General features: G+C 43.3%; 1 protein-coding gene across 4 annotated transcripts in view; it reads right to left on the bottom strand.

Annotated features, from left to right (window-relative positions):
• Positions 1 to 25,229, bottom strand: part of NSD3 (nuclear receptor binding SET domain protein 3) — a 101,140-nt gene that overhangs the window by 37,270 nt on the left and 38,641 nt on the right. For all 4 annotated transcript variants that reach the window (XM_061593530.1, XM_061593531.1, XM_061593533.1 and 1 more), the window contains 7 exons: positions 24,172 to 24,272; positions 21,464 to 21,509; positions 18,668 to 18,798; positions 17,899 to 18,027; positions 7,766 to 7,892; positions 7,104 to 7,301; positions 4,205 to 4,378 (listed from right to left, as the gene is read on the bottom strand). In XM_061593530.1, the coding sequence (XP_061449514.1) occupies positions 4,205 to 4,378; positions 7,104 to 7,301; positions 7,766 to 7,892; positions 17,899 to 18,027; positions 18,668 to 18,798; positions 21,464 to 21,509; positions 24,172 to 24,272 (906 nt within the window). The remainder of the gene's footprint in view (positions 1 to 4,204; positions 4,379 to 7,103; positions 7,302 to 7,765; positions 7,893 to 17,898; positions 18,028 to 18,667; positions 18,799 to 21,463; positions 21,510 to 24,171; positions 24,273 to 25,229) is intronic.

Raw genomic sequence — 25,229 nt, 5'->3', positions numbered from 1 at the left:
AGGTCTACCTTCTCCATTTTGTTTTAACATGCATCAATAGTAGCCCCATTAATTCTATGAATAACTTGTTCCTTTATAAGGGCTGGAAAGGAAGGGCTAATAGCTTTCATGGAGGAGGGAGACTTAGAAGAAGAAATAGGGTCGCATCTGAGTAACAGTGGTGCATTTTCAAAAAGGCACCACACTCTACTTAAGCAGTTGTAGGGTGCTACGTGAGTTAGCCACTTGATGACCTGATATCTGCTGAAAAGGGACTGCAGTATCAATGTTTTCCCCTTCTCAAGATAACACTTGGTGCAGACACTGAGACTGACATAATGGTGATGAGAACCCCCCCCCGCTATGATCTCTCTCTGCATAACATGAAGTGGAGGGTACATCAGCACTCCTCAATCTCCTTTTTTATTTTTGGCTGGCCATGAGTCCTTTGTGGTGACAGTTATCGGTATGATAGGACCCCAGCAGCTGGCTTCTCTGGATCCCTTTACACTTCTAATGGAAGCAGCTACTGGTGCGGCTGGGCCCCAAATGCAGGAGGGCATGCTCTCAGGTATTGCATGCACCAGCAATCTGTGGATTCTCCATAGTGGCAGTGAAAGGTATCTTCTTCTATCCAGAAGGCTTAACTATGCAAACATGCTGTTGGCCTTTCTTTCTGGCAAGGTTCACTAACCAACTTCCTGAAGGAGCCATTTAGAGAGGAAAGATGGTAAGAAAGAAACTAAGTTTTTATTTTTAAGGAGCAGTGTTGAAAAGAAGGATGCAGATGTGGTATACTGAAAAGAATTCAAGTAAAGGAGAGAAACTAAAGCAAGAGGAGCTATTAAAAGAGGGCTGCAAAAAAAAGCAGGAAAAGCCTTGGAGGAACTGCAAAATGTTGAGCACATGTTCTTTACCTTCCTGGACAGTAGGAAGACTCAACCCATACTACTGGATGCTTCCTTCACCCCAAACTAAGAAATATCAACTGTAACAAATTTTTGGCAAAGTCACACTTTCCCCTTTTTATTTGCCTTACACTTAAATGAATAGCACATCTAATGTTTTCACCTATAGACTAGACTATGTCCTAGCAGGCAGAGTTCTTTGAAATGTGACAGACATTACTGTGGTTTCAAAGAAGACTGCTCATCACCAAAACCAGCGATTGGGGGGGGGGGAGAGGCTACTTTTAAAAGTACAAAAGAGACAAAGAGATGTATGTACCAGCATACCCATTTAGCCCCATGAAAGTTTCAAAGGACAGTGTAAACAATGGGTCTGACAAAGCACTTGCCTAGAAAGAATAGTAATTTCAGTTAGGCAATCAACTAGGTACAAGGCAATTGTGCAGATTAACCAAGTTTTTGGGGGAAGGGGCAGAACTCAAGACTGTTCTGTTTGTATCCACATTTTAATACTGTTATAGTAACCACTTCTCCAAACCTTGTACAGGCGGCCGGAAAACGGAACGCCGGTAAGCGGGGCCCTACTGTAAATAAATATTTCCCTGTCCCACAATTCAAAGTTTTTCAGAAACAGTATGCATAGATTTTAGAACATGCAAAGAATTTTCAAACAAGAGCTAGAGATCTTACAAGTAGTGCAACAGAGCAAATTTTACCATTCTGAAGTCCAACTATAACCTTTAGTAAAAATTTGCATGTCATCAAGGGAGAAGCTGCTAGAAAAGTGTCTGCATGGTGGCAGCTGTACACAGAAGCTGCTTGCCTTGTGTACTGGCCCAGGGATGTAGAGTATCTCCACATCAGGGGTTTGGCATATGATTCTCCATTAAACTGGGCCAATCCACGAGGCAAGCTGCTTCACAACATTATGAGCCCACATGTAGTGCTTGAGTGTTGGACTACGACCTGGGAGACCAGAGTTCGAATCCCCACACAGCCATGAAGTTCACTGGGTGACCTTGGGCCAGTCACTCTCAGCCTCAGAGGAAGGCAATGGTAAACCACCTCTGAAAACCCTATTACCATGAAAACCCTATTCATAGGGTCGCCATAAGTCAGGATCGACTTGAAGGCAGTCAATTTCCATTTCATGTGAAGGCTCTGCCATACAAACAGCATGTGCAGCATCTTCCCACATGAAAATGGAAACCCAAGCACTTGGCTTCAGCTACTGAGGAAGCTGTTGCTAAGTCCTATTCTAACATGACTGTCTGTACAAGTCTATGCATGATGAGTGGTTGAATTCAAGCATTGCCAGCTAATTCTCCATGATGAAAAGCACTGGATCAATTTAAGTTGAAGGACAGCCTGTATAACATAAGAATAAAGCCCCAAACTACTTTAATTTTAAAGAGAGCTGCTCACTTTGTGTCCTAAAACAGATGTTCGGGAGAATTTGCTCAATCCAGACCAGAGGGGTAGGCTGAAATCATAGTTTTTATTCTGATGTAATTAACTTAGGACTGGGGTGCAAGATGACCAAGATACATAATTTTGCTCTATGAGGCAGCTCCCTGCCTTTCTGTACAATGTAATAGAAAAAGATTCTGAACACTAAAATAACCAAAACACTACCAGTTTTGAAAAAAATCTAACATCAGCCTAACAATTTTTTCATGAATATTAGATATTTCCAGCTATTTTAAATTCAGAGGTTTGTGAGATATGTGGGTTTGTTATTAAAGCTTTAAAAAACTGTACTTGTAAATATGAAAGTGAAGTGGTATAAGGAGGCAGCCAGGAAGTAACCTAAGCCCTAATAGATAAAAGAAACTGAAGCACACAATCCCAGAGGTCTACCTTTACAGGTAAATAGTTTGTGCCAACAACTGTGACTCAGTAAACATTACCATAGGTTTAAGACTGCCACAACATGCTGAAAGGGATTTACATCCCTACTCCCTTCCAAGTGTTGGAAATTATTTGTTTTCTCATTGCTCCAAGTACCCCTGCTCAAGCTCATAACTCTAAAACTTACTGTTGCTTTCTGAGCCTTCGGAAGCATTCCTCTGGAAAAAAACTAAATTTATTTAGAGACAGAATTTTGTCAATTGTTTATCTAAATGACCTGTGTCAGATTTATTGCCTCTCATGTATATAATTTATCCCCAAGGAGGAAAGGAAAAGGTATTCTGCTCTCTGTGTCTTTAATCTTGAACTCTACTATTCTGCCTTTGCACACATGGCATACAAAAATAATTTTACTGGACATCTTCTACTGATGAAGCTTTCAGGAATCAAGCAGAATAGAATGCAATCCACCAGGCACAGTTACACATATTTTTCTCATTTCAACAGAGCCAGCATAGTTGCTGCCAAGTCTCTGAGGCATCAGTACCTGATAGATTCTACCCCAAATAGCTGCCTGTATCCACTGAATCCATATTAAGAGTCACAGTTCAGTTATCCCCACTTCTTAGAACTGGCTTCCATGAGCGCTCATGTGAAATTTACTATCCTAATGCTGGTATACTACTTTGCCCTATATGTAAGCTTCTTTTCCATCTATGCTACACGTGTGTTGAATACAGCTAATATAGCCGAGTTTTCATTGACTAAGACAAATTGATGGCCAAGAACTTACAGCGAAATCCTAACTATGTCTACTCAGAACTAAGTCCAACTGAATCCAAAGGGCTTTCTCCCAGCAAAGTGGGGTTACGAATGCAGCCTTAGTCGTTATACTTTAAATTAGCAAAATTTGAAGATAAGGCAAGGATTCAGAACTACTAGCAGAATTAGTTAGAGAACAGAAGCCTCTTCTTACTTATGTTTAACTTGACAAAAGTGGTATTTTCTCTAACCTAGGTTGAAAATTATGTCATATTAAAAAAACTAGCTGAAAAGGGACCTTTTTATAATCTATGAATAACCTCGCTTCAACCCATCTGCAAGATTACTTATCAGTTTCTGTCATATGAGCTGATCATGTTTGTGGTTGCTGTGAGCAACTGAGGAAATCAATATCAGAATTCCAGCTGTTGGCATCAGGCACTTTGCCACATTCCCCCACCCCCCTCACCTGGAAGCAGAAGATGCCTCCTCAGTATCCTTCCTAATGTTTTAAGGATGAGCACTGACAGTTAAAAGGAAATCCATATGCTACATCTAATAGCCAAGGACGAACTTTGAAAACAAAAATAATTCCCTAGATCAGGGGATCAGAGGTGGGGGTGGTTTAACAGTTCAGTTTTTTAACAAAATCAGGGACTGAATACCAAAGATATAAACAGAGGAAGACAAAAAACAGAGCTCACCTCTTGCACAAACGAAACAAAAGCCTACATTTACAGCTGATGAAGAGTGATTGCTCCTTTTGGAATGGTTACTACAGATGAGAATGTGGGATGACACAAACAAACTTCCCGCAGCAATACAGCCATCTCCCGAGTGATAGGCAATGGGGCATCTCAAACATCTCACCATGCGACCTGTTCAATATAAAATGTACCATATGACAGTCCATTTAGAACATGCTTACAGACTTCAAAGCCTGCAACAAAGTGTTATTTTTATTTGATAAATCCAATAAAGATGTCACAGTTTTCAAAAAGCAATGACATTTTTGCATCCCTAAGGGTGCAACTCCACCCATACCCATGAGAGAACATGTTTTGGATAACCCTAACATAAGCAATAGATAGGCAGGGCCATGTTTGTGTTATTATTCCACAAGAGAGCAGAAAAGATCTAGAACATATCAGGCCCAGAAGTCAATTTGCTAAGAACCTCAGCTTCCATTAAAAAAAATGCTTGAAAGTGTGCAGGCAGAACCTGCTGTAAACTCAGAATCAGAGAAGTGACTAAGATTCCCCCGCCACCCAAAAAAGGCTGCTGGGTGCCCTTAATTTATCCTTGCCCCTCTCCCATGTCTTGCAAAACTACAATCAATTATGCAAAGTAGTTTAAAAATTGAGCCATAAAATGCAAGGCAGGTTTCCCAAAAATGGATGGCATGTTTGTGGTTAAATTTTGATTGGACCAACGGAGATGGGCTGCCTGGTTTGCCAACATGGATTGACTGAACAGGCAACAGCGAATACCTCCAGTATTTTCCACAGAATCTCTCTTTCACTTGCACATCAAAAGCATGCTACAGACTAGGGAGCGTGGTTGCACCTTGGTCATCCCTTTTAGCCCACATGCCTCCACCACTGCAAGGAGAGCATGTGCCATCAGCTGAACAGTCAAGCTTACCTTTGCCTTGATTAACTTTGATGAGGCTCAATTATTTTTCTCCCTTTCAACTGAGAGGGCCTCAGTAGGCCAAAGTGTGAGAGCCCTATCGCTGAGGCTCTTTCATTACTGAGAATTCTAGCCTAATATTCATATCCTCTACAGCAAGGATAGGGAACCTCAGGCTTAGAGGACAAATGCAGCTCTCTAGGCCTCTCTTTCTGGCCCTTGGGACTCTCCCTCAGGCCTATTGTACAAAGGTAAAATTCATATTAATTGCTCTGCCCACCACTGGTACCTGGAAAGCTTCCCATAAGAGAATGTGGCCCTCAGGCTGAAAAAGGTTCCCTATTCCTGCTGTGCTACAGGAGTGGGGAACTGGATCTGGCTGCTGGGCCAGAGCCTTATCTCTCCCGCTGCTTGCATTGCCGGGGCTTACATAGCTCTCTGTATAGCACTTTGCAAATGCCAACTACCAGCTGATTAGTGATGCCTACAAACCCCCTTTGGTGCTGCTGCATCATTTCCTGCCTCACACCTGACATCACGTGTAGGGCAGGTGGGCATGGCTTGACCAAAATGGCCTGCTGAGCCTATTTAAGTCCATGGGCCAGATGTTCCCCAACCTACAGCTTATTTCAGGGTTATTCTAGCTAACCCTGGCATCATTCAATAAAGACTTCTAAGAATTCTTACTTCGTGCATATTTCTCAGGCAGCAGATGTCTGTTTCTATACCTCAACCCAAGACAGTAAAACTATGGTCCTATAAATGAAAGTCCCACTTTTCTGAACCAATAGGGTATACCAATTATTTTAAACACAAGCGGTGGTATTAAGTGCTAGTCTTACTCACAATAAACCCACTTGATATGACTAACTTAGGTTAATTAATTTCAAAGGGTCTACTTCAGGTAGGACTTAGTTAAATACATCATAAGGTGTCAATAAGCAAGTAGGATAGGGCATCCCTCAGTGCCACACACATTCTTTCTACATCATACAGCACTGTATCTGTGTCCACTGCACCAAAGGATCTCTGCAAACTCTGAAAATAAAATGACACAAACTCTGGTATACTTGTTGGTTGCCTTAAATTTGACTTAGCTTGTTCAGTGCCAACAGCAGCAAAGAACAGCCAAAGACCATCAGGACAGGTTCACATGTTAATGATTTTCCACTCGGAGGGAACTAATATAGAAATCTGGCCACCATTATTATATGCCTGATTTGAGTTTCTGGTGGGTATGTTAACAATTTGAGACTAGCTCAGCACATCTGTATGCCTGATGCATAAGCAAGTAAACATGCAGAACAGACATGATTTTACTCCTGTGCATGGAAAACAGTAACATTAGAAGAAACCCTAAGCTCCAACTGCAGCCTAAGCCAATTTAGGATGCAGTTTCCTTTTTATTATTATTACACAAGAGGGCTGTATTCTCACCCCCTCTTCCAAAAAGCTCTACCATGTTTTTTAAAAGAATAAGCCCAAAAGAATTCTGCTTGGTAATAATATGTGTTATTCCACTCTCAGATCCTGGCAATGAGCTCCTCCACTGCCAGACAGCTGCAGAGACTGGTATCCTCAATTCAACACCACCAGTACAGGGTTGTTTTTTAAAAGAATTATTTTAAATATTTCAAATCCACCCTTCATCACAACATGCTTATCATGGCACAATACATTAGCAGGCACGCCTCATAGCAAGATGCATGTGTCAACATTATCAGGCTACCATGATGTGTCCCCCTCTTTTATGGCAGCTGTGAACATACTACCTCACCCAGCCAGAATGTTGTTGGTCTCCTTCGAAATCTCCCTGTGCCTCCCTACTCCTAGCACTAATTCCAGGATCAAGCTAAACAGGATGTGTGGCAACTGCAGCAGTCTAAATACCTCAGGGTTGTTGGTGTTGTAACGGCTCAGAGAGTCTGCAATATCCTGTTCTTCTCCAAAGAGCGCAAATAACAAGATTACCTTTGCTTGCTTTATGAATATCCTTATCCATGGAGCAGGCAGTGCAGCAATGCTGTGGGCAACGGAACCCTCGGGACTCAAAGACAGCCGTAGCAAACTTGCGGACGCAAGCCTCGTGATAAAATTTACCACAGACATTGACAGAGCAGCGTTTTACGTCTTTGCCAGGAAGTTTGCAGGAAAAGCATGTATGCTGTCCTTTAGGAAAGAGAAATAAGAAGATCAGCCTGGACTTAAAACAGAGAGTGTAGAACAAAGCAATAGCGACAGGTAGTAGTTACCCTAGGTAATGGTAGACTTTCTCACACAGAGTGGGCAGGAAAAGAAACCAATTGTATATTCCTGCCACCTTTCTGAGGAAGGTGAAGCTCATTGAAATTATTTCCCCCAGTTATACAGTACAAAAAGAATGGGAGGGAGGCAGAGGAAGGATAGTGATTAGAAGGGAAGAGGGAGATTAGCTAAGGTAATGCTAGAATAGTTTACTTTAACTATCATGGCACAGAACAAGGTCTAGCCTGAGAAACCTGAACAGTTTAAAGTATTCTGAGAGACAGACAGGCAGAAACAGGCAATATATTTGCTGGTGAACGTTTCCGGAAAGGAACACTAAGGCCAAGCTGATAAGTTGAAAGCAAGGCAGAAGTCAGTCACTGATTTACCATTTTTGCACTCTAGGCAGACGAACTTCCCATCAGGCTGCGAGCTCAGTCCTAGGCATTCCGTATGGAAGACCCTGCAGCACTCTCCTTCACAGGACACCAGAGACTCACCAGAACTTTCACAAATCTTAAGAGAAAATAACTAATATAAGAGAACAACCAGCAGAGGTTTTAAATATAAGCAAGCAGAGCTAAAACTTTGTGTGGTGTCCTAAGGGGAGACACCACACAGCCCTGAAAAGTTCCATCACTATCTGGAACTTTTCTACAGGTAGTGCTTTTCAGTATGACAAGTAGCATCAGTTGAGAAGTTCCAGGCTAGAGTGACCAAGAAACAATTCTTTGGATGAAGAGGCTGAGCTATCCAGATAGGAGCAGGTTTAATTACCAACAGTTGGGGCCACCAGGGGCAGGGAGCAGAGTTGACCTCCCACCCCACCCCAATGCTGTCCCCTGAATACTCCCCAATATCTTTGTTCCTAATCATCCAAAGGCTGCTATTTACTCCTACAGGGACAAGTAAAGCAGTGCACTTGAAAGAGAAACTAGTCTTCCATTGTTGGTATAAGGTAATCAGGCTCTCGCTGTCAAGAAGCTTGCAAGGGAGTCCAATGCATGTGCAGAGTGCACAAAGGCACAACTCAGTTCACAAACATACTTGCAATATACAAGCCCTAGAAGCCATTGTTAACAACAATGGGTTCTTCCCTAGTTCTATGTAAAGGACTAATTGGAACATCCAGATGAGAAATGCTGTCAAGAACCTGTTAACATTGTTCAGCTTCAACTCTGTTCATACCATTGTGTGAACGTGATCATACTCACTTAACATAAATCAGTTTACCCCTATCTTATTCTATAAGCTACCCTGCAATATTCATGGTATTCACAAACAGGATTATGAAAAGGCTGTTTTCTCCACTCTTTTAACAAACATTTATGGATGAATTAAGAGTTTCTGATTGACTTCAAAGGCTAAGCATACAAAGTCAGTGGCTGGCAATTCTTCCACGCTGATTTAATACAGAGTCCAACACTGTCATGTTACGTCTGTAGTGTAAATGTAATTAACAAATTTAAGATCAGATCTTTATGTAATCCCTTCATCCCTTTGCATTTCACACTTACAAAATATTTATTGATCCATTGACCATTACAGCCCCTTGTATTTCTTTAAGAAGTCATGCTTTCATTTTTAGAAAGGAAGAAAATTTGCACATCATATGGTTCCCATAAGATACAATTTCAGAATACGTTTCCCCCTTTTTCTCCATTTTATAAAATCTCGATTCTGATGGGTGGCAAAATAATAACTTCAATAATGCTAACCTACCTAACAGGACTATTTTAAGGATTACTAAATTAACATGCTTTGATCCCTTGAAGTTCACTATTCAAACGGTTATTAAATATTTGTTACTAACATAGAGGCCAACATCAGTGTAACAAGCCCATTACATCATGGTTTTATTTGATAACAGAAAAGGGTACACACAAAAGGATTCTGGTCTTCATTTCAACTCAGTTCTGTTCAAATCAAACCAGTTTTCTTGCAGACTATGCCAAGGGACTATTCAGGTAAGGCTGCAAATGTCAAATCTTCTAAATATCAAGTCTTATATCTTCCTGAAGAGCTAGGCCTTGTAGCACTAGAATGCAGTCCAGCCAACAATTTCTGTTACACACCTTGGTCTCTTGCCACTTTAACATCTACTGAAACCTTTCCAAAGACCATTACCAAGCTGAGATTTATCATGCTTATATGTGCAATGCCTTGACACTCAAACTTGCTTAGGCCTGGATTCTTATATAACACCTCCACCCTTTCCCCCACTGTTCACTTTTTTTCCTTTCAGCACACTGCCTCCATTACAGTCTTACTCATTTCTCCTTTATCTCTTCTCATCACCTTCCCTTTCTCACTTTCTGATAATACTCTAAATGAGGTAAGAATGAGTCTGTCTACTACTGAACCATGTCAATTTTGCATGTATTCATTCCTAAACCTGTTCTATTTTGCATTCATTTTGTGTGTGTTTTTAATCTATGGGAAAATTTGTATTTAAATGTCTTAATGTCTGTATTTCTAAACATCTTTTATACTAAAACACATTTTTAACACATTAGGATACATTTTTGAGCCAAGAACTGTATCACAAAATTCAGAGGTGTGAAATTTGAAGGATAATTATGTTCCCATGCACACATTAGTCCAGGAAGAGTGGATCAGAATTCACAGAAAGTGAATTCCTCAAATATCCCTACTCTAAATACGACCTACCAGAAGTTATTCTCTTGTTTTCATTTCCTGCATTCTCAGGCATCTCCAATTTCATCTTTGATTTCCTCTCCAATCTACTGTTCTACAGTTCCTTTATTCATGACTTTAAGGCTGCAATCCTATCCCCTCTTACCTGGGAGTAAGCTCCATTGAACTCAGGAGGACTTACTTCTGAGTATGTACAATACTGTAAAGAATCCTTATTAGATGTAATAGGTGCAACCCCCAAATGTCCTTTAGATTGAGAGCTTTGTGTTTATATCTAAGGTGCAACTATTTAAGATAAATATAACTTACACAGATGTATTCACATTATGTTTTATAGATAAAAATAAGAAAGAACTTTCTTTTAATCAGATCAACAACCTGACAAGAGTACAAAACAAGGTAATTCTGAAAATTATCTGTTAGACTACATTCTGCTGTGGAATGAGTGGACTGCAGGTAAGGATTATCCCATGCTTCATTCAAAGATCACAGCTGTACAGCACATAATGAATTCCCATTTATTTTAGACCCCTACAGATCCACAAGATATCAGGACACTGACTCTGCAATTCTACATGCTTTATTTCAGAACATTTAATTGTTATAATGGTATGCCACAACTAAAATAAAGCAACCATAAACAATTACAATAGAGTAGAAACAGTAGAAAATGTTCTACGCTAGAAAAATACAGGTACTCTCATACTCATCCCAAAATAGTAGTAGTTGTCATAACAGTAAAAAACCCACCTTAAATCAATATAAAGCAACCCACCCCCGGTGTCATGAGACTGTGAGACTATCAAGTATGTGGCAATTAACATTCAGTTGTATTTTGGCCAGTACTAATGCAAAGGTAGCCACTTTCTGTTTAATTCCTTTGCTATAATTTCCAAGCAAAGAGTATTTATTTTCTAGAATAGACAGATAATCACAGCCCTTTTACAGGCAAGAAAGAATTTATCTTGGGGACTCACAGATATAAAGCATATGAAGTGAGGCAAATCCTTAATTTTGCCAGAGACAAAAAAACAGAGAAAATTAGTTAGAGGCATATTACTGGAAATGGAGTAGAAAGTATGTAAGAAAGGCGAATCACAGCCCTTTTACAGGCAAGAAAGAACTTATCTTGGGGACTCACAGATATAAAGCATATGAAGTGAGGCAAATCCTTAATTTTCCACAGGTAGCCTGCCATCACTTTGGTACTACTGCCATCTAGCGTCCGAAGGCAAGAATGCACTGGAGTCAAAACCTTGGGCCTCAGGCCCCTCCCACTCCAGTTTCACTCTTGCCTTCGTCTGAGGCGTTTGGATTTCTGATATAGTGTAGCTAAGTTTCTTATTGTATTGAATACCTTTCTTTGTTCCCCCCCCCTTTGGGTTTTGGAGTGCGTGGGATTTATTGTACCTTGGTTTTTTTCCTCCTGTTTTTTATTCTGTGGGACGTTTTTCTTGTTATTTTTTCCCCTCGTATTTTGAGGACCCGGTTTTCTTCACTCCGTTTGTTTTTGCAACGCGGCTGTCTCCCTATTTTTTGGGGACGCGCGGCTGCGGCTTCCTCTAGCAGCGGCGGCTGCCTCTCTTTTGTTTGGGGGATCCGCGGCTGTGGCTCCCCCCAAGCCTTTTTGTTTTGGCGCAGGGTAGCTTGCGGCTGCGGCTCCCTCGTCAGCCTTCCTCCCGTCGCTGCAATACCAGGGCAGCGTTTTCGACTTTCCAGCCAGGAGCCTGTGCCTGCGGCTCCTTTCTCTGTTGTGGCTGCTTCCCCTGGCCTCCGTCTTCGGAGGCGATTTTTGCTCCCGCCGCGGCGCCGCGTTCTCTACGGCGGCGTGTAACCACGTGGAGGTCGTTTCTCGGCCCCAAACGGCAGAGGTTCCTCTAGGCTGCCTGTTAACCCTTGCAGGGGCCTATTCTAGGTTGCCCGGTTATCTCCTCTGCCAGCCGTCATTTTTATCCTAGTTTCGCTTTTGTTTCCTCGTTTTCTCCTCTTTTTTCTCCTTTGGAATTTTGCAAAGGCATACCTTTTTTGGTGTTAAGAGAAAATAGCCTCTTGTTTTTTAGCCACTGTTGTGTGCTATTACACAACAATATTGCAACCTTTGAGAGCTGCATAGGATTAAAGCGATACCACGCCTTCCCCATTGTATGTGTGTATCTACTTATGTGCACCCTATTTTGATGCAAGCATTTCTCTGGTGGCGCTCTTGTCTCTTCTGTGCACATTAGCGGTACCGCACCTTCCCCATTGTGTGCGTGTATCTCGCTCTGGCCACGCTGCATTTTTAAAAGCAACTTTTTTCCTGGCAGTGTATTATAGCAGTCTCACACCTTACCCATTGTGTGCGTGTACTTAGCTTGTGGCCAATATTGCAGCTTAACTTCCTGTTTTGGTGCCCTGACTGATCAGTGCAGTATCAGTCACTCTACTGTGGGCGTGTTCCCCACCCATTTTTGGTGCCATAGTGAACCAAGCCAATTTTTCTCTTGGCTCCTATTGTGCATCCTGCTCCTTCCCACCTCAAAGCATAAGAGTGTTACCGCACCTTCCCCATTGTGTGCGCGTATCTAGAACCTGATATGGCAGACCAGCAACTGGAGGTGGCGCAAACGGCAGGTCCAAGCCATCAGCACGTCGCCCCACCTCAACACAAACCTTCTAAGCATAAGCACTCTAAGGCCTTAGCCAAGACTAAACATTTGTCTGCCCATGGTGCTCCCAAGAGGGCCCGATATGTCTCAGCCCCGGTTTTGGAGAAGCCTGCACAAGAAGCAGTACCAGCTCTCTTCCAATCTCCTTCTGGGTCATCAGAGGGCGAATTTGAAGGCTTCCCCAGCCAAACACCACGCCATGCTGATATTCCTCTGACTCCTCTGACCCCTCCTGTGCAGCCTCATTTGCCTACATAGGAGCATCCTGTGCCTTCTGTTCCTCCTTCAGGGCTACAGTTGACTCCGGAGTTTCTGTTACAGCTGCAAGAGTTGCTCTGGTGTCTCTCCCAAGCTCAACCGCAGCCTCAAGCACAGTTATCCCCTCAGCCCGGAGTTTCACGGCAGTCCATCTCTTCACAACAAGCTGGCTGTTATGATGACGTTCCTCCATTCTCACCCAATCCATTTGACAGTTCTAGGGGCAGACTTGGCGGCGAGCCCTCAGGGATGCATGACTACTTACCCTTCTTGCAGGCTGACCCTGCCGAATTGAGTGGAGAATCTGATCTGGACGAGGACTACTCCTATTGCCTCTTTGACCCGGCTGATTACCCCCCTCTTTCGCATAGAGTAATGGACATCCTTGGCATTCAACCTGCGCAAACACAACCTACTGCCCCCCCAGTAAAGGGTGCCAGAGTTCTCAAGTCCCCCAGATCAGTGGATCATTTTATCCGTGCCAGATCCCATTAACAAGCTGGCCAGGGACGAATGGGCACGGCCCCTGCGCCCGCATCGCTTCTCACCATTGGCCAACAGACTGTACTCCTTGGCCCCAGAATTCATGTCTTTCCTGAACGTCCCTGGGGTGGACCAACCAATCTCCAATCTGGTTTCTCGGTCATCCTTCCGAAAGAGGGAGACTCACAGTTCAAATATCCCTCTGAGAGGCGGCTCGACTTTGTCCTACGTAAAAACCACGAGGCATCTGCTCACTCCATCCGGGCCTCCGCTGCCGCCTCCATTTTCTCACAGGCCTCCATGATGTGGCTCGATGACCTTTTGGACGACCCTAATCCTGACCCAGCCACGCTGCGCAAGGGTCTACTCAAATTACATAAGGCAGCTGACTTTGTGGTTGACGCCACGTTGGATGCAACCCACCAAGGAGCATGGGCTCTTGCTGCTGAAAGTCGCTCGACGAACCCTATGACTCCGACATTGGGACGCCGACACTACCGCCAGAACTAACCTGTCCATGGCTCCATACTCGGGCTCTATGCTCTTTGGGGAAGATGCCCTTAAAGCGGTCTTGGTTGACCCCAAGGACAATCGAAAACCTACTTTAGCCACAGCCAAAAGAGACGACCGCAGATCCTTTAGGTGATTTACCCCTTACCGCTCCTTCCAGCCCTTTTGGGGGGCACGGCCTGGTGGCGAGGACGAGATGCCAGGTCTACAGAGTTTCGCTCCTCCAGGGCACCCTGGCCCAGACAACGCTTCCAGATCAGAGCCCAATACCAAGGCAGACAAGCCCCCTCCTCCTCTTATGCCAGAGGAGCCCGTCAGTGCAGGCAGTTCTGACGCCATCCCCATCGGAGGCAGACTTTCCTTTTACGCAAGCTCCTGGCTTGACCTGACTCACATTTCTTGGGTCAGGGTCATCTTCACCCAGGGTTACAACATAGAATTTTGGCGGACTCCCCCGGACAGATTCTGCCTCTCCCCCGTCACCAAGTCACACAGGACGGTTATGCAGGATGCCCTACATCATCTATTAGACATAGCCGCTATAGAGCCTGTACCACCATCTGAAAGATCGCAAGGTGTCTACTCCGTTCTCTTCGCAGTTCCCAAGCGAGACTCTTCATGGACAGTGGTCTTAGACCTCAAGTTTGTCAACCCCTTCGTCAAGTACCACCGCTTCAAGATGGAGTCACTGGCGTCAATTGTGGAAGCACTGCAACAGGGGGATTTCCTAGCATCCATCGACCTAAAGGACGCCTACTTACACATCCCAATATGCCCGGCTCACAGACGATTTCTGAGATTCTCGTTCAGTCAGCACCACTTCCAATACCGTGCCATGCCATTCGGCATCTATCTGGACAACCTGCTACTTTGAGCGCGCTCCCAGGACCTAGCTGACAGACAGCTCCAGTTCACTCTAGAGGCCCTAAACTCTCACGGCTGGCTGGTCAACATCGAAAAGAGCCATCTGCAGCCAACCCAGTGCCCCCAGCACCTAGCAGCCATATTGGACACGTCTCTAGCCATGATTTTTCTGTCCCCGGACCATATTGCCTCCATCCTAGCCATGGCAACCTATCTGACGCATCGCTCAAGGGCAGACGTCATGTTTCTGGCACAGGTGCTTGGGACACTGGTTTCCACCATTCACATTGTCCCGTGGGCCCGACATCACACGAGACCCTTACAATGGGCCCTCCTACCCTTTCAGGCGGATATTGCCACGTCCAACCATCATGTGATTCCGCTGGAACCATCGCTGAGGGCCTCATTCCGCTGGTGGGCAGAGACGGCACACCTCAACAGGGGCACGCCATTCCGGGACATAATCACCACAGATGCCAGGCTATCAGGCTGGGGAGCCCACTGCAACTCCAGTTTCATCCAGGGTGTGTGGTCCACAGCAGATCTAAGTCAGAACATAAACTGGTTGGAGCTCAGGGCTGTTCATCTGGCCCTTCGGCATTTCCAATAACTGTTCTCCCTGCAGCACGTGCTCATCCAAATGGACGTTTGCATAAAATCTCATCTCAACAGGCAGTGGGGTACCAGGTCCCAAGTACTTCAGGCAGAGGTGACCCAAATCTTCGACTGGGCCGAGAACCATCTACTGTCCATACAGGCGGAGCATCTCAGTGGGGTGCTGAACATGACCGCCGACTGGCTCAGCAGACAGCAGGTGAGCCCGGGAGAGTGGAAGCTTCATCCAGCAGTGTTCAACCTCCTCCAGCTCCGTTTGGGCCCTCTCTCGGTGGACCTCTTCACTTCGAGCCACAACTGCCAGCTGCCTCGCTACTTCTCGAGGTACCTGGAGCCGACGGCGGAAGCAGTGGATGCATTGATAGCACCATGGCCAGGCGGTCTCCTGTATGCCTTTCCTCCGATATCCCTCCTGGGCAGGACATTGATAAAACTCCGGCACGAGGGGACTCGAATTCTCCTGATAGCCCTGTACTGGCCTCGCCGACCTTGGTTCTCGGACCTTCTCTCAATGTCAGTCGCGGATCCTTGGACCCTCCCTGTCAGGCCAGATCTTCTCACTCAGGGACCAATTTGGCATCCAGACCCAACCTGGCTGAGTCTGACGGCCTGGCTTTTGAACGGAGGCAGCTGAACTCTGCTGGACTTTCCCAAGGGGTGGTCGACACTATCCTAGCATCGAGACGGCCGTCATCAACTCACATTTATCAGAGTACTTGGCGTGGTTTTTCCAATTGGTGCACCTCTAAGGGCTTCCCGGCCTCTCAAGCCTCTGTACAGCATGTCCTTCAGTTTCTATTCAGAGGTCTGACATTGGGACTGCAGCCGAACACTCTGCGTCGCCATGCCTCCACCATCTCCTCAATCCTGTCCGTCTCCTCATCGAATGCTCCTGTGGGCGCTCATCTGCTCATCAAACGTTTTTTAAGAGGGGCCGCCCGCCTTTCTCCAGCTGTGCGCCACTACTTCCCTTCCTGGAGTCTCTCGAAGGTCCTGCACGCTTTACAGCGCCCTCCGTTTGAACCTCTTGCTTCAGTGCCTCTCAAACTGTTGTCCTTCAAGGTCCTGTTCCTCGTTGCTATTACTTCCGCGAGGCGGATCTCAGAGCTGCAAGCCTTGTCATCGGCCTGCCATCTCTGCATTTTTCATAAGGACTCTGTGGTCTTGAGGCCAGACCCATCCTTCTGCCCAAGGTCAACTCCTTATTTCACTGTAGCCAGGATATTGTGCTTCCGTCATTCTGCCCAAAGCCGGTACATCTCCTGGAAAAGGCCTGGCATTCGCTGGATGTTCGGAGAGCTCTCAAACTTTACCTATCTCGCACCCGAGACATCAGACAGACAGAATCCTTATTTGTATCCTTTCACCCTAGGACCTTGGGGAAAAAGGTCTCCAAATCTACTTTGTCCTGTTGGTTGCGGGCCTGCATTGCCTTGGCTTATCAGTCCCTTGACCTCCCAGTGTCGTCTAACATCACGGCCCATTCCACCAGATCAGCGGCCACTTCGGCTGTATTTGTAACTAATGCTCCCCTCGCAGACATCTGTAGGGCTGCGGTTTGGTCTACCCCTAATTCCATTGTGAAGCATTATAAGATTGATCGCTATGCTTCTACGGACGCCTCCTTCGGGAGACGTGTCCTCCAACATGTCTTTTCTGATTAAGTATGCAGTTTGTGGTCCCTCCCTACTGTGGGGCTACTTTGGTACATCCCAAAGTGATGGCAGGCTACCTGTGGAAAATGGTCCATTGGCCTCACCTGAAGGGTGATTTTCACAGGTACACCTGCCATCACGTCCCTCCCTGGTGGGGGATATCTGGATGTTTTGGGCTACCCCTATAGTCTCCCTCCTGGGAGTTTTCTGTTCTCCTCTGTTTCCATCAGTCAAAACCTGTGCTGCTATGTTGCAAGTCCTGTTGTTCTCTGTTGTTTCGAGGGATGTTGTCTCTGTTTTCCTTGCTGTTGGGCCTTTCGGCTTCTTGTTCTTTGCAGATATGCCACTGCGGACTTGTCACAAATGAAACTGGAGTGGGAGGGGCCTGAGGCCTGAGGTTTTGACTCCAGTGCATTCTTGCCTACGGACGCTAGATGGCAGTAGTACCAAAGTGATGGCAGGTGTACCTGTGAAAATCACCCTTCAGGTGAGGCCAATGGACCATTTTGCCAGAGACAAAAAAACAGAGAAAAATAATTAAGAGGCATATTACTGGAAATGGAGTAGAAAGTATGTAAGAAAGGTGAGATGTATTTCCAAACAGCAGCTTGGATCAGCTAAATAGCTGTCCAGCTCATTTTGGGATTTAAATGGCTTGTAGCATGATCTTGTGCTGATCTAGTCTTGTCCCAACAGGTTTTATCTGAAAGCTGCAGAGCTCAATCCTATGCAGGCTTACTCTGAATTAAGTCTCACTTACTCTTGCTTCCAGGAGCGCAAGTACGGGATTGCAGCCTTGATCTATTTGGTAGATTTACAGTTTTCATTTACCTGACAAACGGTATCTCTCTTACTTGTCCCAGAACCTCTTCTTGATAAACTTGAATCCACAGACTGTACATCAGAAGCATCAGCATCTGCTGCAGCTGATGGGCTGTCTGACTGCTTTCCAAAAGTACCCTAAAAAAGAAAGTGCCCACAGCCATTTTTATATTGCCAACTTTTTAAAAGGGAAGCTATAAGAAACATAAATGCCATTGATTAAAAGAGAAAGCCCTAATCATATGATACACATTGAAAGTTTCCATGAAATGTCCTCTCTCTCATGTTGAATCAACTCAAAAGTATGCTCTGCTGTTTCCAAACTTCCAGTCAATACAATTGTGTACATGAGGAAAACCTCATGGCCTGTGCTAAAATAAAAAGGAGGGGGGGGGGAGAAGACCTGCACCAAATTCTGCAATAAAAAAGCTGAATTGTGTGGCATGGAAATGAGCGTCTTTTTTATACAATTTAGACTGCCAGTTGGGAGAGAGGAAAGGAGCCAAACTGCATATTTTCACAGTCATGGCAAGGAACTTGCTTTAAAAAAGCACCAGTTGAGATTATTAGGAAGTTATGTTGCAACCAGCTTTCCAGTTTTTCCCATTTTTGGAAATACACAATAAACATGCAACTCTGCCCATAATGTTAATCTATGATCAATCTTTCCTACCTGCAAAGTAAAATGCTCTAAGTAATCAAGCAGTAATTATGTGAAATTGACTATCATCAGTTATATGCCGATTTCATAGCTCATGAAGAAATATGAAACATTTACCTGTAGATCATTAAGACCTCTTGAATCAGAGTCAGATGTATCTCTGTATGCTGAGCTAGTCAGTTCTACATCTGTTGAGGCACGGCTCCTTTTCTTTAGAGGCTTACAAGAATCTGAAATCTCACTGGCACCTTAATATAACACACTGGAATTAATCTTACAAGATCTCTCAAATGTATTAATCACTGAAGGAGAAACTAGAGGTCTGGGTAGAGAAACGCAAGGATGAAACTGCCAAGACACTCCACACTTAGTTTAAACACTTTTAAGATTACAACTAATCAACTAAGATAATTCCAATTCTTAAAAGATTAAGCCAATCCAGCCCATAGTTCTGAAAACAGTACTCTTTCCATTACCAACATTATGCTTTTTTAACAACCGGATAAGTCAGAGGTAGTCAACAGGTAGCCCTCCAGATGCTTTGGATCACAACTCCCATAATCTCTGACCACTGGCCATGCTACCTGGGGTTGATGAGAGCTGGTGTCCACAACATCTGGAGGGCACCATGTTGACTACCCCAGGATGCACAGGAAGAAGAGGGTAGCAGATGGTGAGTGCAGTTTACGGTATTTATTTCACTCATTTATACCCTGCCTTTCAAAACACATTCTTTCCAAGGCTGCTTATAATATAAGCACTAAAAACAATAAAAAACAATTAAAATGGAATGTTATAAAGTGCATAAGCATAAAAAGTTTATAAAAAGAGAATCTAATAGTCAGGGTAGAGCCAATAATGCTTAATCATAAAAAATCTTGTTGAACAAAAAGGTTTTCACACGTCTAAAAGGCAAGAAGAGAGGGGGGTTGACAGTTGATCTATTTTTATAGCATTTTTACCCCATTCTTCAGACCGAAGGCTTACAGCACTTTATAGATACTGATAATAGATCTTATTGTATTATAATGTTGATGAATTTTTTGCTAATGCAAAGTGACTTGCCTACACAATTAAAAAACATGCTACCAAATGCAACACTAAAACAACAATACCGCCCCCAACAACAACAAAATAACACAGAAACAGCAATAAGGATGGTAATAATATTCTCTCAAATGTCTGGAGAAGAGGTACATCTTAAGCTAAAGCTGAAAGGATGTTAATGTTGGTACCAGGGAGGCCTTGCAAGGAAGAGCATTCCATAAATTGGGGGGGGCGGCGGGCGGCAGAAAAGTCTTCTCCCTTGTCACCACCCTCCAAACCTCTCTCAGAAGGGACAACAACATGTTGGGACAGACCTATAGTTGTCATGGTGACCATGAAATCCTGAGCCAGTCCAGATAGACAAAGATACTTTTTACACTTCCTGCAACTTGTTTGGTCTTACACACAAAAGGCCATACCAGAAGCAAGCTTACATCAATGTAACATCCTACTGTACATATATAGTACAGTGGAAAAGACCAAGGACATACCTGTTTCAAATTACAGACATCGGGGACTGCGTGTGGTGTGTGCGTGCTTTCCTACCAGAGCCTCTTTACGTCTGGACAAGTTAAAATCCATAGAGCTACTTAAGAATGCCTAAAGGTCAGAGGAATTTTTTTTTTTACTCCCTGAACTATCCCACTCCTCTGAAATGAGACCTCCATACCAAATTACAAAATGCTTGGGATAGTCCTCTCACTTCCAAAAGCAGTTTTCTATATGCATGAGTGTCTGAGAACCGTTAAGTCCAAAGCCTTCCGGGGCACATGGAACCAGCTGCGTAGGCCTTTGGATCCCTACTCAACAGCCAACCCATTTCCTAGCTCTTCCAGGCAAGTGCAATACAGGAGAGGCTATGGCCCAATGCCGCTCGTCCTGAGGGCTTCAGCAGGGTCTTTCTCCATCTGCTCTGCTGAGAGCCCAGATCCATCAGGCTCCTCCCATAACTGCCATTTATCCACAGCCATTCCATAAGGCTACAGAAAGGGAGACATGAAATTGCAGGTCCTCTCTAATGGCCCTGCTAAAAGACCAGGACTTTGGCTCTTCTCCCAATCGATCCATCCAGCTACTCATTATAAGAACTCTTAAATTAAGAACTAGTGTCTGAGCTCCCCCCCCTTCCAATCCTATTGTCTTTTAGATTCTAAGCCTGTCTTAACATTGATTATTTCTTGGCCACCCTATAAGTCTTTTTTTTTCCAGCTGAAGAATATAATAAAAATGCTTTTAATAATAAGTAAACATTACCTTCAGCATCAGAGGTAGGATGCCTCTGAATATCACTTGCTGTGTGAACACAATACTGGACTAGATGGGCCTTTGGTCTGATCCAGTTGGGCTCTTTCACTGCATTAACTGTTAATGCTAAAGATCAAGAGGGAATGCCTGTTGCTTTCCAAGCTTTCAAAAATAATCTTAAGTGCATGCTGTTTTCCCTGTGCCCGGGGACCCAGTTCATTCCCTTTTAATTTTATCTGGTTAGCACTGGGCAGTAGGCGAACAAACCAACTGACAAGCAAGTTCTTTTGTATTTAGGTGAAGAACACTCAAAATGTCTTAAGGCTAGGATGAAGCCCGTTTCCCTATTTCCCCAATAAGCAATAATCTATAAAGTAGCATAAAGAAAAAAAAAGCAAGAGCCAAGAAGGAATTGTGACAATGAGGCACAGTTGCACACCGCAGCACAGTCCTACGTTGCATTCATGTGTACACACTGAAAAACATATTAGGCAGATGGTTGTCAGACGTGGAGCTACAAGAACAGATGACTACTTCATACTTACACAACATGAAAGGCATAGATGAATAAAAATGAATAGGCTGTATACCATGTGTTGGTTTATAAGCAGCAGCACTCACCTTTCTGTAATCCAGTCTTCACTGCTGTCTGTGGGACTGTTTCTACCTATTTGGACAAAAAACAACAAGAAGTAGTTAATAGAGGAATATCCTGTCCCCTAGTATAAGAAGAAATGAAATTTCAATTCAAGCAATTAGCAAACGTGGAACATGTTGTCAGCCCATTCTCCCAACCCCAATCCCAACCCCACCCCACCAAACAGGTTGCTTCTGATCCACCTCTTATGGATTTTTAATTTATTTATTAAATTTATATCCCGCCCTTCCTCCTAGAAGGAGCCCATTTAATTGATCCTGCCTTCCCCAAATTGGGTGACGAGGTAACTGTTTTACTTCAAATCATTCACTTTTTGTACTAAGTGATGGGATGGTTTTATCTTTGGTCCAGGAAGCAGGCAAGGGTTTTTTTTAGCAGCCATGCCTCAGGCTACAGAAACACCTCACAACAGCTAAGAAAAGTCAAGAGAAGCAAGGACACTCAAGTTCCACATAACACTTAGCTTACTGCCCCGTTTTTTTTAAAAAAAGGCACTTCTACTCAGCAAGCACTTGAGCTTCTGAGGCCCATGGGCTGTTCCTCTGTATAGAGTGCTGCAAAGGCAGAGGGGAGCAGGAGGCAGAGAATGCGCATTGCAGGCCTCTATACAGCTGGAAATGCAAGGTCGGCACAGCGCTTGGGCTAGACAAGTTGGTGGCCTCGCGAAAGCAATTCGTGACCTGGTGATCAGTGTCTTGGATCCTACATTGGAAGGCGACTTTCTGCCAGAGTATACCCAAGGTGTGAATTTGGTAGTTGCAAGCAGCTTCTTTTGCTAAGATCTTGCTTTTAGGCTAGAAACCATAATTTGAAAAGAAAAAAAATTCTCCACAGTGTGATTACATATGCATGTAAGAAACACGTCTCATAAATATTTATTAAGGATTATTCTATCATTTTTTAAAAATATTTTATTTTGTTGTACAATGGATAAAAACATACAATGGAAGGGTTTGTATAGGATACAATTGATAATACAAATATAAAATCTAAACAATCACTTGTATTTTGCTACCACTCACTGCAACAGAATTAACATTGCATCTCTCATTTGTAATTAAAATTCCAGTTATAACTTTAAAACCGAAAGGATGCAGAATAAATTTGGAAATTCACTGCAACAAAGCTTGACCCTGGGAAACAAATATGGTTGCAGAATTCTAAAATATCAGTATGCCTTTCTGAACATATAACATAACCAGCTTATGCATTACAGTGCATCTCTGACCATTAAGATTCCTGGCTATATGCTCCGTCTGAAAAACATGAGTACAATATACTATGTTGTTTTAATTAGCTACATAGTATAAAGCAAGCACGACTACTTGGGGAACAATGACATGTGGTTCTTGTACCGTGGTTAATTTAAAAATATATAAATTACTACAAGTTTATCATTAAAAAGGGAAATTGCAACAATTGATGCCAAGAGTTTTTTTATATATATATATATATATATATATATAAAACAAGTCATGTTGGAAAAGTTCCGTTTCTTAAAATATAAACCTTAAGCGTTGCACATGATTTCTTGATTAGTTGAGAGGCTCAAAGTACATCTTCACTCTTCTATTTAAATATTAGTTCTGTTGCTGCCCTATAGGACACTTCTGTGGTCGGATTTCCGAAATGGTGGAGGTTAAAAGAATATGACTAAAACACAACTTTTTTTCTCAAATTAAATATTGAACATTTGGAAACCTCCACCATTTCGGAAATCCGACCACAGAAGTGTCCTATAGGGCAGCAACAGAACTAATATTTAAATAGAAGAGTGAAGATGTACTTTGAGCCTCTCAACTAATCAAGAAATCAGGTGCAACGCTTAAGGTTTATATTTTAAGAAACGGAACTTTTCCAACATGACTTGGCTCTTGAAAGAACTGTGTTAGGGAATGTTTATTACACAATGTTTCAAGGTGGGTTGCCCTTGTACTGAAAATTGGAGCAAACTGAAGCAGTTGAAACAATGACGATAACCTTCTTGAAACCTGCAAAATCCATAGATCGCATGGGTGGCAAACTTATGCAACTTGCCTATACTTCTTCACTTGCAACTGGCTATTTTCAAAAGCAATTATCTGCCTTTCTGAGGTCCATATTAAAAAGGAATGCCCTGTACATGTTGGTTCTCCTTAATACAAAAAAAAAAAAAAAAAAAATCAATCCACAGTGATGCTCTTTCCTTACTGCCAACATAAAAGGCTCTTGTCTTTAAATAATTATCATGCTCAGAGTCAATTTTCAAGAGTAACCAAACAAATCCATCTAACTTTGCTTTGAAAACAAACTAGACCCTCAATACAAACCAGCAGCTAAACCAAGGATAGGACAAGAAAGAAGCTGATAGCATTTCCAGAGAAAACACTGAAATATAAAATCACTCTGCTTCATAACAGAAATAGCAAAAGTAAAAAGTATCAGCTTCACAAGGAGGTCTTTTGTGTGTCACTGTGTTCCCATTTATCCAAAGTATGATTGATTCTGAAAAGGGACACCAGTTAACAGCAATATTTACGGAGGGGATGGATCTCAGGAGGAATAGTCCAAAAGCAAACCCACTGGGGAAAAGGGAGGGGAGGGGGGAAGTGGAAATAAAAAAGGCATCAATATAAAGCCACAACAAGTATTAATACAGTATATTTTAACTCTCTACATGGAGGAAGCCAACCTGCTCCTTTTTGATCTTCTTCTTTGGCACAACTTCAGTGGATTTCTCAGACTCTGAGCGAGTTCGTATTGATCTTCTCTGTTGCTTCTTTTCTACAGAACCTGAGGGAAGAGAATGGTTTCCATTACAGGAGTCTCTTTCTCTCTCTCTCTCTGCTCTCTTTCCTCAATGAGGGATGACGTTCAATAGCAAAGTCCTGATTTCTCTACATTCTTCTTTGAGTGCATAGACTTTAATCTGCCAGGTGGCGTTCTGGCTGCAGGCAATACATCTCAGTGCTTCAGGGAGAGTCCTGAGTTCGGGAAAAGACCAGCTTTAATATGAAGATAAAAGGGAAGTCTAGAATTCAAACTATCAGGAAGGGGTGACTTTTCATGTTCAGAACCTTTTAAATCAACTATGAACATGTTTGAATTTGATAGGTTACCAGCTACCCCACGAACGGAAATACGTTCTGAATTTTATGTTCAAAGTATTTCCTATGTAGGTGATCTTTCTGCACATCTTTATATGAACATCAGACTCCCCTCTCTCTGAATCCACAAATCCTAGGGCAAGGATGGAACCCTGAGGACCCTAGATATTGTTGGATTACAACTCCCATTATCCCTGAACACTGGGCCGTGCTGGCTGCAGCTGATGAGATCTGGTGACGAACAACATCTGGAGAACCACAGGCTCCGCATCCTTCCTTAGGATAAATTTAGTCAATGTGCAGCAGATAATATTCTAGTGCAACATTTCAGAACACTGTAGAATAGGTTGAAGATGGGAAGCACACAAAGGATACTCTTATACAGTCTAATTTCTCCAAGCCTAGGATTGTTCATTCAAGGCATGAAATGTAGGCTGAATCAAGAGCAATTAGGGTGCACAAAGCTATCAAAAAAACTGTGCTGTGTAGCATATGAAAAACCCAATTCACTCAAACGGGATAAAAAAATGCTGAGAACTCACGTTACGTTAAAAAATCCTGGGGCAAACAATAGCAGATGTAGCCACATTCTACATTAGCAGATTCTATATTAATTTCTGACATGCCACAGGACTGAAACAGA

This window comes from Rhineura floridana, chromosome 12 (genome assembly GCF_030035675.1).
Source record: "Rhineura floridana isolate rRhiFlo1 chromosome 12, rRhiFlo1.hap2, whole genome shotgun sequence".
Taxonomy (NCBI): Eukaryota; Metazoa; Chordata; class Lepidosauria; order Squamata; family Rhineuridae; genus Rhineura; species Rhineura floridana.
Note: the sequence above shows the minus strand (reverse complement) of the source record. Positions and strands in the feature narration are given on the sequence as shown.